We start from the raw sequence: 19,702 nt of genomic DNA on the forward strand, positions 1-19,702 counted from the left end.
TTAAAATGCAGTGTGTCCTTTTCCATCCCTCCTCCCCTCCCCTCCCGCTTGCAGAGGCAATAAAGTCATTGTTTTTTCACATTCATGCATTCTTTATTAGTTCCTTACAGAGGTAGGGGGATAATTGCCAAGGTAGCAGGGATGGGTGGGGGAGGAGGGATGGAAAAGGACACACTGCATTTTAAAACTTTAACTCTTATTGAAGCCCAGCCTTCTGATGCTTGGGCGATCATCTGGGGTGGAGTGACTGGGTGGACGGAGGCCCCCCCACCGTGTTCTTGGGCGTCTGGGTGACGAGGCTATGGAACTTGGGGAGGAGGGCTGTTGGTTACACAGGGGCTGTAGCGGCGGTCTCTGCTCCTGCTGCCTTTCCTGCAACTCAACCATACGCTCGAGCATATCACTTTGATGCTCCAGCAGACGGAGCATTGCCTCTTGCCGTCTGTCTGCAAGCTGACGCCACCTATCGTCTTCAGCCCGCCACCTCTCCTCTCGTTCATGTTGGGCTTTTCTCATCTCCGACATTGACTGCCTCCACGCATTCTGCTGTGCTCTATCAGCGTGGGAGGACATCTGCAGCTCCGTGAACATCTCGTCCCTCGTCTTACGTTTTCTCTTTCTAATGTTCACGAGCCTCTGCGAAGGAGAAACATTTGCAGCTGGTGGAGGAGAAGGGAGAGGTGGTTAAAAAAGACACATTTTAGGGAACAATGGGTACACTCTTTCATTACAAGGTCGCATATTTCGGCTTGCAGGCAGCCATCGTAGGCCACAGTGTTTTGGCTTATTTAACCTTCTTAACATGCGGGAAAGGTTGCAAACAGCAGCGCATTTCCCATCTCAAGGATGAATTGGGTTGTCCATTTAAAATGGGGTTTCAATGTAAAAGGAGGGGGCTGCGGTTTCCCGGTTAACATGCGGCACAAACACAAGTAAACCACCCCCCCCCACACACACACACACGATTCTCTGGGATGATCACTTCACCCCTCCCCCCCACCGCGTGGTTAACAGCGGGGAACATTTCTGGTCCGAATAGCAGGAACGGGCGCCTCTGAATGTCCCCCTTAATAAAATCACCCCATTTCAACCAGGAGAGCTTTCTGGAGATGTCCCTGGAGGATTTCCGCTCCATCCCCATACACGTTAACAGACTTGCTTGCTTTTTTTTTGTAATGTTTACAAATATTTACAAAGTTACACTCACCAGAGGTCTCCTGTGTGCCCTGAGGGTCTTGGGTGAGTTCGGGGGTTACTGGTTCCAGGTCCAGTGTCACAAACATATCCTGGCTGTTGGGGAAACCGGTTTCTCCGCTTCCTTGCTGCTGTGAGCTACCTACAGTACCTCCATCGTCATCTTCCTCGTTCCCCGAACCGTCTTCCCTGTGTGTTTCTCCAGTGAGAGAGTCATAGCACACGGTTGGGGTAGTGGTGGCTGCACCCCCTAGGATCGCATGCAGCTCCGCGTAGTAGCGGCAAGTTTGCGGCTCTGCCCCGGACCTTCCGTTTGCTTCTCTGGCTTTGTGGTAGGCTTGCCGTAGCTCCTTAATTTTCACGCGGCACTGCTGTGTGTCCCTGTTATGGCCTCGGTCCTTCATGGCCTTGGAGATCTTTTCTAATACTTTTCCATTTCTTTTACTGCTACGGAGTTCAGCTATCACTGCTTCATCTCCCCATATGGCGAGCAGATCTCGTACCTCCCGTTCGGTCCATGCTGGAGCTCTTTTGCGATCCTGGGAGGACTCCATGACGGTTACCTGTGCTGATGAGCTCTGCGTGGTCACCTGTGCTCTCCACGCTGGGCAAACAGGAAATGAAATTCAAACCTTCGCGGGTCTTTTCCTGTCTACCTGGTCAGTGCATCTGAGTTGAGAGCGCTGTCCAGAGCGGTCACAATGAAGCACTGTGGGATAGCTCCCGGAGGCCAATAACATCGAATTCCGTCCACACTACCCCAATTCCGACCCGCAAAGGCCGGTTTTATCGCTAATCCCCTCGTCGGAGGTGGTGTAAAGAAACCGGTTTAAAGGGCCCTTTAAGTCGAAAGAAAGGGCCTCGTTGTGTGGACGTGTCCAGGCTTAATTCGGTTTAACGCTGCTAAAGTCGACCTAAACCCGTAATGTAGACCAGGCCTAAGAGGAAGGATAGCCTAGCGATTAGGGCATAAGTCTGGGACTTGGGCCACTTGGGGGTCTATTCTCTGCTCTGCCACAGACTTCTAGTGTGACCTTGGGCAAATCACTTAGCCCCTCTGTGCTTCAGTTCCCCATCTGTAAAATGAGGATAATAGTACTGTTCTACTTTACGGGGTTTTGTGATTCATTTAAAGATTGTGAGGTGCTCAGATATGGGGGCCATGTAAGTACCTAAAATGGATGAGTGCATGGGGGTGTTAGCTTCTTCCACAGATAAGAAATTAATTTGTTACAAAGTTTTACAGCCACAATGTGACTTTTAGGCTGTCCCGCACCAATTCCACACACACCTTACTAGCAGCACTGCCATCACACTCCTATGGTCTGGTCAGTGCTAATCCACTCTCCAGCTTCACTTACATATAAGGTCCAAAAATATGATCTGAATGTGTAACCTTCTGGTTCTCCTTTCACCCCAAAACAGTTGGAAAAAAGTCCAGCAACAGTTCAACTTTCCAGAAGTGAAGTTTTAAAAGTATCTGATATGCCGCAGTCGTTATTAAAGGGCTTCTCCCCCCCCCCACTTCGCTGCCACTTCTATCTCAGAGTCAATTAATAAGAAATTAATGTTATGCAAGATGGTAATTATCATCATTTTGGAATCCATTATGAAACTTGACTTCCACAGTCAAGACAAGTTGAATAAGCAGTAATTAATCTCTGAGGTGGTTCTGAACTTCTTGCTTGTGCAAAAATTTAAGTCGATAAAAATAATAAGAAAAAAAGACTTGGACATAAACATTCATATTATCCATCAGAGTTCACAGAAAACAAACCCTGAATCCTTCTAAGCCTGATTACACCTCCATAGAATGACAGGGCCTATGCTTCGAGTGGAAAGTGACAGGAGTGTGTTCTGCCAATGGGAGTGGTCGGGGGTGATGATATTTATGCTCTGCACTCCAGCAATCCATGCTATTTAGAGATGGCCCCAGTCTGGGAAATTCACATCTGCATCTGGACTCCCCCAAAGTCCAGGGAGAGTTCTGATTCAAGCCCATCTCTTGCCTTGCCCCTTTTCACTCTTGGGGCCAGATTTTGAGCTCAGTCACAACAGTGTAAATCTGGAGCTGCTCCATTAAGCCGGGTGCAGCGACTCTATTAACATTTTTATCAATGACCTGATAACGTAAAATCATCATTGAAAAAGTTTTCAGATGACACACAAATTGAGGGACTGGTATATAATGAAGAGGACAGGTCACTGATTCAGAGTGATCTGGATAGCATGGTAACCTGGGCGCAAGCGAACAATGTGTGTTTTAATGTGGCTAACTGCAAATGTCTACATCTAGGAACAAAGAATGTGGGGCGTCCTTAGAGGATGGGGGAATCTATCCTGGGAAGCAATGACCCTAAATTGATTTGGGGGTTGTGGTGGATAATCAGCTGAACATGAGTTCCTGGTGCAACACCGTGGCCAAAAGAACAAATGCAATCCTGGGATACACAAACAGGGGGATCTCGAATAGGAGAAAAGCGGTTATTTTAACTCTATTTGGCACAGGTGCAACCACTGCTGGAATACTGTGTTCAGTTCTGGTGCCCACAATTCAAGAAGGAAGTTGATAAATTGGAGCGGCTTCAGAGAAGAGCCATGAGAATGATTAAAGGATTCAAAAATGTGCCTCATAGTGATAGACTCAAGGAGCTTAATCTATTTAGCTTAGGAAAGAGAAGGTTAAGCAATGACTTGATTCCAGTTTATGAATACCTACCTGCGGAACAGATGTTTAACAATGGGCTCTTCAGTTTAACAGAGAAAAGTGTAAAATGATCTAATGGTGGCTGGAAGTTGACGCTAGACAAATTCAGACTGGAAATAAGGTGTAAAATTTTAACTACTGGAACAATTTACCAAGGGTTCTGGTGGATTCTCCATCACTGACATTTTTTATAAATTGAGATTGGATGGTTTTTCTAACCGATCTGGTCTAGGAATTATTTTGGGGAAGTTCTATGGCCTGTGTTATACAGGAGGTCACACTAGATAATTACAATGGTTCTTTCTGGCCTTGGAATCTGTGTCCAAAATCAGATTCTGGCCCTGGTGCCTTGATTGGCGTCCAAGGATGGGCAGCTCTCACAAGTGATGGCTGAACCTCAGAAGGCACAGGATTCCATTCAATTAAGCCCTTGACAGTTTGAACACTTCCCTGAATCCTATTCAAACTTCTCAAGGCTGGAGAGCAGCTGAAAGCAGCTTTCAGTGTGGTATTTTGGTGCTTGTCACCTAGGGTGACCAGATCACACAGGTGAAATGTTGGATGGGGGGGGCGCAGTGGAGCAAAAAAAAAGGGAAAAAAAGGCCGCCGGAGCTCCACGCCCTCCTCCCCCTCCCCCCCCCCCCACACCAGCATGCCTCTGCTCCATCTCCACCTCCCCCCTCTCTCCAGCACTTGCGCCGCCATACAGCTGATCAGCGCAAGCCTGGGAGGGAGGGGGGAGGAGGAGGAATGCAGCATGCTTGGGGAAGAGGCGGGGCCAGGGTGGGGATTTGGGGAGGGATCCAATGGGGCAGTGAGGGGGGGGGGCCGGGGGGGGGGGGAGCACGAGCCCCCTCCGGGCTCTGCTCCACCTGTGAGCAGAAGCAAAATATCAGGACAATTCGCGTCCCGACCAAAGGTAGGTCGGGACGCAGGACAAATAAGCAAATATCGGGACAGTCCCGATAAAATTGGGATGTCTGGTCACCCTATTGTCACCGGAAGCCCAGGAGCACAGAGGAAAGGGGATGTATTTTCAAAGAGGTTCAGGGGCACTCTTGAGGAAGGCTTTGGGTTGGGTCTTATTTTACCCAACCCAGTTCCTACCACAAAGCCAGCTCACTTTGATCTTATCTGTGGAGGCAGAGGCAGATAAAGGGCTGCTGCTGCTGCCCCATGGAAAATCCTTCTGTTACCACCCATCTAGCTTCTTTCTAGAGCTTTTTTTTCTCTGTCTGTCTCTTCATTTCTAGGAGGAGACATTGGCTCAGAAACCAGCTCTTTCCCCGCTTAAAATACAAATATGATACAAAGGATCTTTTCCCAGGGATTGTTAGCAGGAAGCTTTATGAAGCAGCCGATGAAACAGGAGTAACAAAAATACCACTTTAAAGTTGCCTCAATCTAAACTGCAAATAGAAGGGAGATCAGAGTTAGTTCAACCACAGAACTAAACCCATTGCCACCTTCACTGCACTGTCATGGTGTGCTGGGGGTCACTAGGTTGTTACCTTCCCCCCCAGTAGCTTAGCCAGTGGAAATGGGAGCATAGAAACATATGGTTTGAATGGCTTTTAAAATGTAAATGAGGTGTTTAGCATGATGCCAGCCTATGCCCCTGGGCACAGAGGATCTCCTCAGCTGCAGTTGGGCTGATGAGGTGGGCAACGAAGTCTCACCACCCTCGCCATCTCACTTTGTAACTTAAGTTCCCACCCATCCCCTTTCTCTTCTTTCTTTTTCTTTCCCAGCAAGAGCTTACAACCCAGAGTTTTACTACGACACTCCCAACCCCACACTCAGCCAGAAGCAATCCAAGAACTACTCTTATGTCTTGCAGTGGACACAGAAGGAACCCGACGCAGTGGATCCCATTCTCAAGTACCGTCTGGATGTCCGGCAGGTAAGATCCCTAATCGCTCTTCTCCAGCACTGTGCCCATACTTGAGAAGACCAGCTTTCAGTGAGAGTTGGGAGGAGCTTACCTCAGATACTACCTGCACATTGGGAGCTGCTCTTAGTAGAGTAGCCAGAAACGGAGGGTCTGGCCACTCTTTCCCCCCCAAGGAATAGAAGAGGAAAACCAATTGTGCAGGTCAGTGTTTATGTTCAAGTCTATTGTAGAGGAGGATTGAGGAGCTAAAAGGCCCCGCTCCTTGGACTTTTCATGCTCCATCTTCTGAATGGGGTTTTAATATGAATGCCCTTCTCCCCCTCCCCACCCCCAAGTCATTAGTAAAGGAGTGAAGATTCTATAGGTTGGAGACTCAGGCAAGTGGAATTTCAGCCTCTTCACTTATTAAAATAAAGGGAATAAAGTGACAAGCTCTCTGGCCTGGAACTGCAGGGAAAAGTCATTGTTTGTGTTACGGAAAGTCTTTCATACCATCACAATCATGAAGTCATTGGAATTATATAAACTCTGCAGGAGCAAGGTTTCGGTTTCTAGTTCTGTACAGGCTGAAGGGGAATTGTGGAGGGCCAGAGAGGATCAGGGGAAAATAGGAAAGGACACTGGCTAGAGAGGATCACAGTTTGACACTTTTAAGAGTGTGGTAACCTAACCAAGTATCACAGGATGCTTCCACCCAGGCTTTGCCCCCTTATTTGGGGCAAAATGCCCAGATTTCTCCAGTGTTTTGCAAATCCCAGGTTTTTAAGATTGGTACTTCTTGGGGTCTGGTAGTTAATGTGTTTGTGTGAAGTTTGGAAGCAAAAGATTATTTACTGTATATACAAAACAAAATAATTAAAAAAGAATCCAAGTGCCTCCCTCCTTTGGGTCACATAGTGCGTCTCATCTTTATGTCTCTGTTTGATTGTGAGCTCTCCAGGGGAGGGACTTCTTATATTTGTTTCTCGTACAGCGCAGAGCACATTGTCAGTGCTTAACAAATAATCACCACAATACAGGACATAGGGGAGCTTCTTATAATGAAGTCACTTTATCACCGAACAACTTCACTGTAAAATGAGATTTGCTGTAACCGGAATTGCCATTTCCGTCTTTGCAACTCTCTGAAATAATTTAGGATTTTCATTCTTTCTCATCCTCAACCAAGTTCCTCTCCATCTATAAGGTGAGGACATGTAGTCTCAGATCTGATTCTCATTTACACGGAGGCCCCTTTACACCTTTGTAAATGGGCCTTGAAGAGGAGGAAAATGACATTTACACCATCGGAGTGGGAGAAAGGCCTTTGTGGAAAGGAGAATTAGTCCTATTGTCTTTGTCTGCATTTCACAATATATCGCTGTTGGCATTATCTGTTTCTCTTTATTGGCATCATTACATTCTTATAATGAAGATTTTCCTGCATTTGCAATCTAAACATGTTTGCATAAATGTATTACTGGTTGAATGCTGCATCAATACAGTATGATGTCAAGTGGGGCCATAGTAAGGTATATTAATCTCATGCCCGACCATGCTCCTATGACATGATAAAGCTCCCACAGGGGGAGAGGTGTATATGTGTGTGGGGGGGAGTTGGCACTGAATAAGGTCTGGGGGGAAAAGGGGAAAAGCTAGCCAGTTCATTCCCCACTCAAGACAATGCTTGGACACATGCAGACAGAGAGTGGAAGGCAATAAGTTTCCACGATACTGCGCTGGTCTGGTTCTCCTCCTACAGTGCTGATCAGTGTTCTTGCTCAGTGGGTGTGTTCCTCTTCTACTTTCCATAGTGGGGTTCACCTTTCTGTTCCTCCCCTCGCTTTCCACCCTCTTTCTGGGTGATCTCATCCACTCTCATGCTCTCAACTCTCATCTTCATGCTGGTGACTCTCAGCTCTCTCTCTGCACTCTCGACTTGTCTCTCTGCATCCAGTCCATGCATCTCAGCCTGTCTCTGACATTATCCCCGGATGTCTCGTCATCAGCTAACACTAAATGTGGCCAAAACGGAGCTTCCGATCTGTCCTCCGAAGTCCTGCCCTCGTCCAGTTCTTATGTCACTGCAACACCACGCTCCTCCCTGTCACTTGGGCCTGTAGGTAGGGAGTGCCATCTTCGACTCCTTACTTTTTATGCTATTTTCTCCAAGGGAGCATGGAAGGGTACATGAACAACCTTTTGCCTTGTTGTTTAATCTCCTGGGTTCCTCGCCTAGTGGAGAACATGAGGATGCTGGTGAATACAACTGTGAAAAGCAAAAAAGGTGCTGAAAAGCTTAGCTGGAAAAAAAAAGTGCTTTCATGTGAAGAGCCCTTAAGGGAAGAAAATTTGTCTGGATAAATAATAAGAGTGTGTTTGTCTGTGAGCTCTTCTCACTGGATACTACCTAGCTTCAAGGTGCTACCTATGGTGGAATGAAAGTTTTGATTGTGGGAAGTCTGAGAATAAGGATTTCCCTCCTCCTCCATTGTGATGGAACATTCTGCTCAGAGAAAATATGCCTTCTGATCAGTCCTGTGCAGTGTCGGTCCCAGGACATGAGAGACAAGGTGGGTGAGGTAATATCTTTTATTGGACCCACTTCTGTTGGTGAAAGAGACATGCTTTTGAGCTTCACAGAGCTCTTCTTCAGGTCTAAGAAAAAGGTACTCATCAGTCAGCCATTCCCAGTGTTAGAGAGATCCTAATTTACCAGCCAGCTGGAATTCATCAATTCCTCAGCATCCTTGGAGCTGCTCAGGTTCACTGGCCTGTCAGAATTCATTCCTCAGCACTATGACACCCCCTGAACACGTCTGAGTCAAGGGAGGGGATTCTTGGGTGCTGACGTGAGGGGCAGCCAGGTGATGACTAACTCTTGCTGAGCTGGAATTACAGGAGGAGCAGGAGGAGTAAATGTAATGATCTTTGCTGGGTCTCATTTCAGTCTCCTCAGTTTGGTTTAAGGGCTCTTGGTGTGTATATATAATGCAAAGATCCTTAAATAGCTGCATGCTCTGCAGGACCCCAGGGAACCCTTGAATTGAAATTGCCTACTGCAGCTGTTGAAAACTGTGTTGGGTGGAAGTAGAAGCGTTGCTTATTGTTCGACTGGCAAAGTGGCTCCTAACCTTCTGTCTCTTCCTGTTCAGCAGCTCTGAACAGACAGTAGGGTTAGATGGGGCTGCGCATTCCAGGGTGACGGATCTAAGAAAATCGAGTACTTCAGAGATGCTGGCGTTTCCTGCACGGGGACTCCCAACAGGGGAGGCCTGTGCATTTTCAGATGGGATTTGATCATTCAGGGCACTGCTGCTGGTGATTAAAATGACAGACAAACCAGTTCCATTTGGATACAAATTAACCTAAACTTAAAAAATAGCCTGATAGCTTGGAGCCACCCCCAGGGACAGCACCGGCAGTAGCAGTTCAAGCCTCTTGAAAAGCCTTAGTTTTTGAATGACCACACCTCCAGCAGCACGCCACCCAATTGCACCGTGCAGCAGCACTGGCTTCCTTAGTGCTTTGGAGGGAAGTTCGTTCTGCACCAAAGACTCTGCAAAGCCCTTCTTTTTTTATTTCTTGCTCTGGGAGGTATGCCCTCACAGTGCTGGCCAGGGTTGATCCTGCTTATGAAGTCTAGTGAGTTGCAGCCTCAGGTGGTTTGACTGTGGGCAGATTGTAAGGCCTAGGGTTATTTTTCTTCCAAGCATAGATATGTTCCTATAGCATGGAATGGCACCAGGCACGCTCTGAAAGCTTCCTGCATCGCTTGGGGATTCAGAGCAGCCCACTCAAACCAAAGCCTGGCTTAAAAAATAAAAAATCCTTTCAGTTGCTTGTTTCTTTGTGTGTGGTTTATGCCCTCCCAGAGCTCTGCTCTAATATTAAAGGGAAATGAAAAGCCTTTTAATATTGTGTGCAGGTTGCATCCTGGAGGAAGGATCTGAGCTGAGCTGGTGGTTACAGGGGACAGTGGCAGAATTACTGTGCGCTCAATGAGACGGAACCCATCTGTGACCCGAGGCTGAGGGAGAAAGAGGCAGGAGAAGGTACCGGTGCAGAAGGAACGTTTAATCTTCACGCAGCCCCTCAGGGGGACCTGAGGCTAACGTTTCCTCCTTAAATTATGATACGTGGCCTCCAACCAAAACCGGGCCAGTTTAACACATTCCTGCCATTCCTCTGATTGGAATAGACTCAGATTTGCCTGGCGAAGTGTTCCTCGGACCCCCTCAGCAACCTGCACCAGCCAACCCTCTGCAGTGTAGGCTTCTTGCTTCCCCATTAACCGCAAAGAGCGCTCACCTCCTGGACCCACTCGCTAAATTAGCTAACCAGGTGGCCATCTCCGATTAATTCCTGCTAGGGAGCCCAGCGTGTCTTTAATGAGATCGGCCCTGTGCAATATCAGAGTAATTGGAGGGGGAGAGAGAGAGACTCTTTTTGTTGGTGCTTTCATCCTCTCCCTGTTTGATAAACATCCTCTGCTGTCTACAAAACTGAGCTGGGCTTGGGAGCCGGCTGCTGCTCACCTCATCAGCCAGCCAGAGGGCGTTAATGAGGACTAAGGCGGTGGGGAGCCAGGCTCACCACATTGGAGGTGACATATAACAGAGCTGCTAGGCCATACGCAGGACAGGGGCGTTAGCAGGGATTTAATGATGGAGATTAGAGTGGAAGGTTAACTCTGCTGATGGCCATTGCAGCGCAGCAGGAGGTGTTTTATGCTGAGGTCCATTTGCCGTAAAATTGTGTCTTTCTTTCTTGCCTCTAACATGGTTTTTACCCTCCTCCAAGGGGGAGGGATAGCTCAGTGGTTTGAGCATTGGCCTGCTAAACCCAGGGTTGTGAGTTCAATCCTGGAGGGGGCCACTTAAGGATTTGGGGCAAAATTAGTATTTGGTCCTGCTAGTGAAGGCAGGGGGCTGGACTCGATGATCTTTCAAGGTCCCTTCCAGTTCTAGGAGATAGGATATCTCCAACCCCACTCGATCAGTGTCTCTAGATGTTGCTCTGTCTTGTTAGTGCAGAAAGCCAAAAGCCCCTGCAGGGGCAGACGGCATAGGGGCTGGAGGGGCTCCCTTACCTGTGCTCTCTACTTCCTCCTGCTGGCTGACTGAAGCGGTGGCATTGGAGCTCCTGTTTGCTTTCATTTTAAAAGCCAGTGTTCTCAGCTCAGCACACAAGCCAGCCTGTAGTAACACAACAGTGTATGTATTTCCCCATTCAGGAGCAACCTCTGAGCGACAAGCTCGTGTACGCAACCCTGTGCTCATGAGCAACCGAACCTTAACAAACATAAATGTCCTGGCACTAACCAGCTAATGTGTGTGTCCCAGCAGTACAGACAACCCTACAATAACAACCCAGCCCAGCACTCACAAGCAATAATAAACCAGGGCTTGGTTCAGAGCTCATGATTTAGAAAGGGTTCTGAACCAGTGAAGAAGGAAAACATGCTGGTGGGTGCCTCTCCTAGCGTTCGGCGCCCTATGCTGGGAGATGAACCAAGCCCCTTTTCCAGACATGGTCACTGCTTCAGGCGAAACTGCTCTGGAAATGGTAAAGAGATGTCTCACGGGGGAGGAGGGGAAGGGTTACCTTGGGGCTACAGAAACTGAAACTCCTCCTAAGACAGACTCAGGTGTCTGAACTCGCTTTACAAAAACAGGCTAACATTTTGCCAGCTCATGGGGATTACATGCTGTCTAGGCAACACCATGATCATCACCAAGGAAACGACACCACATGGGGCTGTGATGATAGGCCTATGTCCATAACATAATTATTCTGAGGTTCACTGCTTGTGCACATATTGGGCCAGAGTCTGCTCTCCCACGCACTGGTGTGTGACAGGATTTTCATCTCAGGAGACCCTGCAGAAGCTATCCTGGAATGGAGCAGAGTCAGAGGAACTGAGCGGAAGTTCTTAAATTTAAGTAGGATTTAGGGAAAACTGATCAGTCCCTTTTGTCTAACAGTATCTTATAATGTTAGAACAAGAGGTCAGAGGATTTACCAATGGCTGGTAAATTTACAGTGACACAAGTAAAAGGAAATACTGTTCTACACATAGGAATGAATTAAGCTGACTTAGAGTTACACCTGGAATGAGTATGGCCCACGGTGGGTCGTCTGCCTGTAGAATTACTTCTGGAAATGGTTGAGTCCCACACCGAGAGGCTGCATAGCTTTGGGTATGTCTACACTGCAGTCAGAGCTATGATCACAGCACATGTAAACACACCCGAGCTAACTTTGATCTGGCTAGCTCCAATAATAATTAGCAGTGAAGCTGCGGCAGCACAAGTTAGCCACTTGAGTACACTCCCAGGTAGGTTTATACAGCCCGGGCTGCTGCTTTGGTTTCACTGCTACTGTTTGAGCTAGCTAGATCAAAGCTAGCTCAGGTATGTCTAGACGTACTGCAATCACACGTGTCGCTGCCGTGCAGACGTACCCTTTGTGACCAGTAATTGTAGTTATGCACTAAAATGAGGTAAACGCAGCTCAGGGCATAAATTCATTGCTTTGTGGGATGAGAAGGTCATTTCTAGAGCTGATCAAAAAAATTTCAATGAAACAATTTCCCATCAAAACTTTTAAATTTAAGATTTGACAGAATTTTCATCTAGGTATCTCAGAGCCAGGGTAGACTTTCTGGTCAAAACCAGAGAGAGAGAGAGACCCAGACTAGCCCCAGAATAGCCAGTGCTCACCTGGGAAGTGGAAGAATTGGGCCGAGCAACGACATTAACCTGGGTCTCCTCCCACACCCCAGCGGAGTGCCCTAACCACCAGATTATAGAGTTAGACTTCTCTCATGTACAATAAATATTCATTTATACAAAGTGGAGCAGCTCCAACAAGTGAGATTGAGAGAGTGTTTCATCAGCTCGCCAGTACCTCCCTTGCCCATACAGCTGTTGTGAGGACTGGGAACTGCAGATACCTGGCCACAAAGTGCCAAGTGCAGGCACGAGATTGAGTTTCATAAAGACGTCTCATATTTGGGATGATCCTCCCATGTTGGGATGGCTTATGACTCTGGAAAGTTTTTTTTTTTTTTTAAATCAACTTCCTTTTTGCCTTCCCTAGCCACCAGGCTGGTATCTGATGGTGTCCTATTATAGCAGCACTTCATGAGCAAAGTAAAAATTGCATTGGTTACAAAAATGTCCTCCCCTGCAATGAGTAACACTTCAGATGAGTAACACCTGGAGAAGGTTCTCGGATCTAATTTACTTTCTACCATTGATGCAATTTGTTTACTTTTTGCTCAGCCAGCGACACTAGACTATTGGCATAAGTAAGGGTGTGCAGGACAGAGCCCTTAATGAGGCAGAGGCCATTGGAGGAGTGTAAACTGCAGGTGGGGTGGTTTGAAGTTCTTGGTTCACGAGGCCATGAGGCAGAAAAAGCAGGAAGGAGGTGACTGCGTCTTTAAGGTCAGTGAGAGGAAGAGCGGCTTGAGATGTTCAGTAAAATTGAGTGACAGCTGTGCTGGGTGAAAGGGGAACTGTAGGCAGAGATCAATAGCGCATGATGGACAAGACTCCTCGTGAAGCATAATAAAATTTGTGTGTCAGGCCCCGGGAAAAGCAGCAGCATCCCCATTGATATTTGGGAACAGAGGAGGCAGGATCATGCGCCATCTGCTCCCACCACTGCTCAGTATTGGGCACGCAGCTGCAGTCACTTCTGCTGACAAGGGTTTAGTCTTCTCTGCTTTCCACTCTGGATGTTTGTCAGTGGGATGGGTTTGTGAGGGCAGCCGCTAGCATGCGGGCTTCTCTGCTAGGTCTGAAGGGTTGGAAAGACTCCAAGCTAGTTGAATATTTTGGGGCTGGGAGAGGAGGGTGCTCCCTTCTAATTTCAAATATATATATGCTATGCAGGCCAATTTCTATGCTAACTAAATCCACAAAGGGTTGCTTCCATTTGGGACCAGCACAGTGGGGCCAGGGCAGGTGACTCCTCCCACCTGGGGCTGGCTCACTGCAGCCATGCGATGCGGGCAGGAGGGTGTTTGCTAGATCATGCAATATGGTTCCAACTGGCTCTGCCAGGGAGAGGCTCAGAGTGCTTCCTGCAAGCTTAGCGGTTCAGTGCAATCCTGTATGCCTGCAGTGTCTCCAAGCTGATATCAGTTCAGCTTGGTTCCTATTGGATGAGCCAGGGGAAGGTAAATCCCACATTAGACCAGCCTGACATCTGTCAGCTCTGCTAGTGAGACTCTGTTTTAGTGCACCCAGGAGGAGTTCAGCAAATGATTCACAACAAATAATTTGATTAATTTTGACTTGTTTTATTCACAAATTGCTCATGAACAATCATTAAACAGTTAGATTTATTCGTTATTGACTGTGATTCAGGAAGGTACACAGCCAGTAATCCTTGGTCTGCAGCTCATTTGCAAGTGCTTACTTGGGAACACTGGCAATTTCAGCCGTGCAGGTTAGATATATCAGTTCCGTGTTGTTTCTGTTCTCTGATTGGCTGATTTCCATAACTAATCTACACAGCCCAGAGAGTAACTTGTGAGTGTTACAATCCAACCAGCAATTCAGAATTTACTTTTCAGTGAAAATTTGATCTTAAAATTCACTTTTCGTGAGTATTTGTGCTAGTAAAACTGAAGTGCTTGGTGGTCCGAGAGAAAACGCAGAAAGTGGGTTAACTTTCTAATACAAACAAATAATTATGGATAATTTTTTTCCATCGTTAGCTCCACTAGGACAGTAGAACTAATACTCCAACTTTTATAAAAGGGCCATATGATCTCCAGTGATTGCTAACTGCAGGGCCTTGTCTACCTGTCTAACTCCAGCAGCACAGCACCTCCAAGTGCCCGAAGCTGGGAGAGGATGACGGGATGGATCACTCGATTGCCTGTTCTGTTCATCCCCTCTGAAACACCGGGCACTGGCGACTGTTGGAAGATGGGATACTGGGCTAGATGGACCTTTGGTTTGCCCCACTATGGCCGTTCTTATGTTCTTTCCCAGCTGGGGCTTTGTCTCAGTGCTAATTCAGGAAAGGAGGGGAGAGAAGAGCACCTGCACTGTATTCCTATGCCAGCCTTACAGGTGTGAGCTGTTGAGTTCACACCACCTTGCCTGTTCCTGTCCAGCTGGCTGTTCACATAGGCAGCCAGTATTGTACAGAGCTGAGAACACAAAGAGAAATGCAAGTCAGGCATCAAAGAGAAAAGCAACAGAGCCTTCTGTGCCTATCTCTTATCCCCCCTCCCTTTGGTGCCTTTAAGGAGTACGTGCTAGTTACTGAGTCATTCTGAGAGTCCCTATCGAAGGTTGGGATGCTGCTTGGGGCTTCCTTTCTTTACTTCATTTACCATTTTCAGTAGCTTACCTCCACCGCTCCCCCCCTCTCCTCGGCCTTTTTCATGTATATTTGCCCTCTCCTCCCCTCGCTTTCTTTCCTTTTCTTTTTGTTCTCTTTCGCTCCCCCAGTTCATTCATGAAAGCTGCCTGTGTGTGGATGTGGAGGAGAGAGTGGAGCCAGAGCCAAAGCAGGGGGAGTGCACGCTGGGGTTTGCAATCTCTCCTGGAGCAAGTATCAACTAGCCAGGTGCGTACTCCCCTCGGGATGTGGAGGTGTTTCCCTTGGTCAGGGCTCCCTTTGTAAGAGAGAGAGGTGCGTGCCATATTCTGTGGCTGTGATTTGTTGGAAGAGTACATTATCTTGTCAAAAAGAGGAAAAAACCCTCCCCTCTAGAGCTAGACTATGAAATGTTTGCAGGCTGGGCAGCTGGATTTCCACAGCCCAGAAGCAGGGTTATAGTCACTGCTACAAATTGCTTTCTGTAACTGTTTGCAATTATGTACAATGACCTTTTCCCATCAAATAAAACACTAAAAAGCTTCTATAGCCCAGGGGTTGCCAAAGTGCGGCTCACAGAGCTCAATAATGCGACCTCAGGTGAGCCACCTTTCATATCCAGGTTAGGCCCATGGGGACAACAATCCCAGCATGCAAAGCTCTATCTTGAGCCAAATTGGCAGGTGGCTTGGCTCGAGAAGGATTCTGTGCTGGACTCTGTATTCTCCCTTTGTACTAAAGGTGAGGGCAATTGCAATGAAATTAGGGATGGCCCTTGGGCGCTCAGCCATTTGCCAGGGTGCCCTGCTGTAGGATTGACTTGGGTAAGTGGTTTCATTAGGCAGGGGGTGGTGTGCCAGAGAGGGTGCCAGTAGGTTCCATTTAAGGAATGCTCGGCTCGAATAATAAACAGTTCTGCACTTTGTTTTAAAATAAATCTCCTTGCCAACTCTCCCACAATGGCTTCTGTCGTTGGCAGGGAGGCCAAGCAAGCAGGCTGTGGTGATGGCATTTCCCTCTGACTCCTAGATGTCATGTCTCCTTGGCAGGAGTGGGGCCCGTTGGTGCAGCATTGTTCCTGGCCCAGGCTCTGCCTGTGCTGGGGATAAAGCGAGAACTTCAAGCTGTGTGGTGTGAATTCAGGCATTTCCCAGCATGGACAGATGAAGTCAGGATCTTGTGATCTTGGCCTTGTGGTCTGAGAGGCCCTCGCCCAAACAGCAGGGCCCTGTGCACCTGAGGGACCGAGAGGGAAAGATAATGGAGCGTAGGGAGAAATGAGGAGGAAGAGCCTATTGGAGCACAGGGGTAGGAGGATCAAGCTGAAAGGAAGTGTTTCTGTGATGGGGAGGGGGGGTATTTTAGGAGGCACCAACATTCTGGTTGAGTTAGGTCCCACTCAGGCTTCGTTCACACCTGGCTTTCACTAGCACTAAACTCATTTAAATTCAAGGGGGGAAGGAGCAGGAGCCCACGGCTTCCCCTCCCGATGTCTGGCCAGCTACCTTTATCCCAGGCCAAGGCTCCCCCTCACCTCAGGATCAATGGTGTGGTGCAGCCTCTGTAAGACCCAGGGCTCAGACAGCTGCCAGGCATCCTTTAGTTTGGCTGAACATTTCACTTGATTCTCTTCCTGATGGAGTGAAGATTAGGTCTGTTCTTCTTACATGGGGGACATATGTTAATAAAATACATATTGCTTTCTCATCAGCCCCTAATGAAAGACATCATTGAAGAGTGTGGAACAAGCCGTTACAGTAATTCATGACAGCACCAATTTGGCTTCTCTGGGAAGCTGTAAACTGCTGCTCTTGGCACCTAATGAGGATGGGCAGCTGATCGTGTGGGTGAGAGAGCGGGAGAGAGACTGTCTCCTGCCTTCGCTGGCTCAGGCCCTCCCCTGCAGCCCAGCTGAAGATCGCAATGCTTTTTCCATTTGGAGCTGGGATTTCTTTTCCGCTCAGCCCAGGAGGGGAATAACTCTCCTAATAACAGTTTACTGCTAGCCGAAATATGTTTCGGGACCATTCATTTGGCTTTAATAATGAATTTGCTTTGGATGTCGTGCTCGCTTACCAGAGACATTCGAACCATCGTATTTGACTAGATCAAGAGCTCACAAAACAGAAAGACATGAATTTTTAGTTCACCCGTCTGTGCAAAGTAGATTTTGTATCTGTAAGCAATGATTATTTCCCCCGGAAGCCTATAATTTGAATCAAGCTAATCCAGTGGGGGAAGTGGAAACAAAACTAGTTGAGAAATGTCCTCCAGTCCTGGGACGTCTTCTCTTGACAGATGTCCATCCAAGACTGAGAGTAGGAAATAACCCAAGACACAAGAGGTTTGACCAAAGCTCAGAGAAATATCTCAGCTGTTGGTTTCATACCTAAACAGAATCACCCAAGCACCCATCTTCAGAGCTTCAACATGGCCAGATACCAGTCAAAGAAATCAGGGTTCTTCCTAATGCCCAGGGAAGCTCTTTGCTGCAGAATGTGGTTGTGTTTTTTCTTTCTCTGAATGCTTAGGGAACAGGAACTGGGCTGGAATAGGTGAGGATTTTTTTTTTGTCTGCCTACAAATAAATAGGGTCAAAGCTCTAGACAACAAACCAACTTTCTTTTGAAGCCTCACCCCATGGCATAATAATCGGTGTCCTAGAGAAGCAAAAACACAGGCACGCACATCCACTTCTGTATGTCTGGGAGGGAAGTTAATGCAAAATTGTGCAGCACTGTGGAAAATATTGAAGGCCATGCTCTGAAGGAGTCCCCAAAATTCTCTGAACTTGGCCCCCCAGTTTGTCTGAGCTTCTGTTAATTCGCCATCAGCCTCTTTCCCCCTGGTTTGTGTTTCCACTCCTTGTGCTCATGTTCCTGTTTTTGTTATTGTTCAGTGTTCTAGAATCCAAACTCTAGCAGAAGGGAAAATGGATTAAATTCACTGGGTGAAGGGGGAGATCTTGACAAAATCAAATGAAAGGTACTATCAGCTTAGAAATGAGCCCTTGTACTGCAGGCCCAGGGTCAAGTGAAACACCATGCTCTCCGGTCCTGATCCCATCTGATATTACCTGTGCTCTGAGATGGAGGCTTGGCATTGGATAGTGAGGAGGGGAACTGCAGAAGTATATGGATCTTGGCAGGATGCCCTGCCAGGAGAGAGCTGCCTGTGTGACTGCTTAAAAAACTCTCTGCTGATTCTTTGGAGTGGAATAAATGGGACCTTGGCTACCAAATCTCTCTGCAGCATAAGCCCGTCAGTGCCACTAGTAGGCATGGGAGAAAGGGTTTAAATCTAGTTTTGGTTTGCTCCCAGCTCCAGTCAAAATGTTTTCTGAGATTTGTGAACCTTTCAGGTGAATCAAGGCTCAGTCTGGAGCAAAACTGTGCTATTCCCAGCTTTGCCATTGCTTCATTGTATGACTTCTTTAACAAGTCAGTCCATACAGAATGCAGCTGCCCAAACTCCTCCTCTTTGCCCATCAATTTGATCATGTCTCTCCACTCTTTGAATCCCTACACTGGCTCCCCATCCGCCATCAGGACATATTTAAGTTTCTTGTCACCTTCAAAGCTCTATAGAGCTCTGCCCCAAATACATATCTTCTCTTGCTGAGCTTGTCACCCTCTACTCCACCAGCGTTCCCATCTTCGTCAGCCTGCTTGTCGGCTTCTTATACAGTGCCTCCGGGCCTTTTTCCAGGGGGTCCCTTATGCATGGTACAACTTCTCCGAGCTCCTCAGCAAAGCCCTAACCTATCCATGCTTAAGTCCCTTAAAATCCCACTTCTGCCGTGCTGCCTACAATGAATCTAGTTGATTTATATAGAAATGGCTGGAGAGTGGCCAGAACATTATGGGCCCTACCATTAATAATCACTTAAACCCGTCGGGCTCAACGGGTAGTGACCAATGGCTCCATGTCTAGTTGGCAGCAGGTTTCAAGCGGAGTGCCCCAAGGGTCGGTCCTGGGGCCAGTTTTGTTTAGTATCTTTATTAATGATCTGGAGGATGGTGTGGACTGCACTCTCAGCAAGTTTGCAGATGACACTAAACTGGGAGGCGTGGTAGATACGCTGGAGGGTAGGAATCAGATACAGAGGGACCTAGACAAATTAGAGGATTGGGCCAAAAAAAACCCTGATGAGGTTCAACAAGGACAAGTGCAGAGTCCTGCACTTAGGACAGAAGAATCCTATGCACTGCTAGAGACAAGGGACCGAATGGCTAGGTAGCAGTTCTGCAGAAAAGGACCTAGGGGTCACAGTGGACAAGAAGCTGGATATGAGTGTGCTCTTGTTGCCAAGAAGGCTAATGGCATTTTGGGCTGTATAAGTAGGGGCATTGCCAGCAGATCGAGGAATGTGATCATTCCCCTTTATTCAACATTGGTGAGGCCTCATCTGGAGTACTGTGTCCAGTTTTGGGCCCCACACTACAAGAAGGATGTGGAAATATTGGAAAGAGTCCAGCGGAGGGCAACAAAAATGATTAGGGGTCTGGAGCACATGACTTATGAGGAGAGGCTGAGGGAACTGGGATTGTTTAGTCTCCAGAAGAGAAGAATGAGGGGGG

At 47.6% G+C, this 19,702-nt stretch overlaps 1 protein-coding gene across 3 annotated transcripts in view; it reads left to right on the forward strand.

Annotated features, from left to right (window-relative positions):
- The window catches only part of MDGA1 (MAM domain containing glycosylphosphatidylinositol anchor 1), a 206,810-nt gene that overhangs the window by 133,453 nt on the left and 53,655 nt on the right, over positions 1-19,702 (forward strand). For all 3 annotated transcript variants that reach the window (XM_034764818.1, XM_034764819.1, XM_034764820.1), the window contains one exon: positions 5,653-5,804. In XM_034764818.1, the coding sequence (XP_034620709.1) occupies positions 5,653-5,804 (152 nt within the window). The remainder of the gene's footprint in view (positions 1-5,652; positions 5,805-19,702) is intronic.

Source organism: Trachemys scripta, chromosome 3 (genome assembly GCF_013100865.1).
Source record: "Trachemys scripta elegans isolate TJP31775 chromosome 3, CAS_Tse_1.0, whole genome shotgun sequence".
Taxonomy (NCBI): domain Eukaryota; kingdom Metazoa; phylum Chordata; order Testudines; family Emydidae; genus Trachemys; species Trachemys scripta.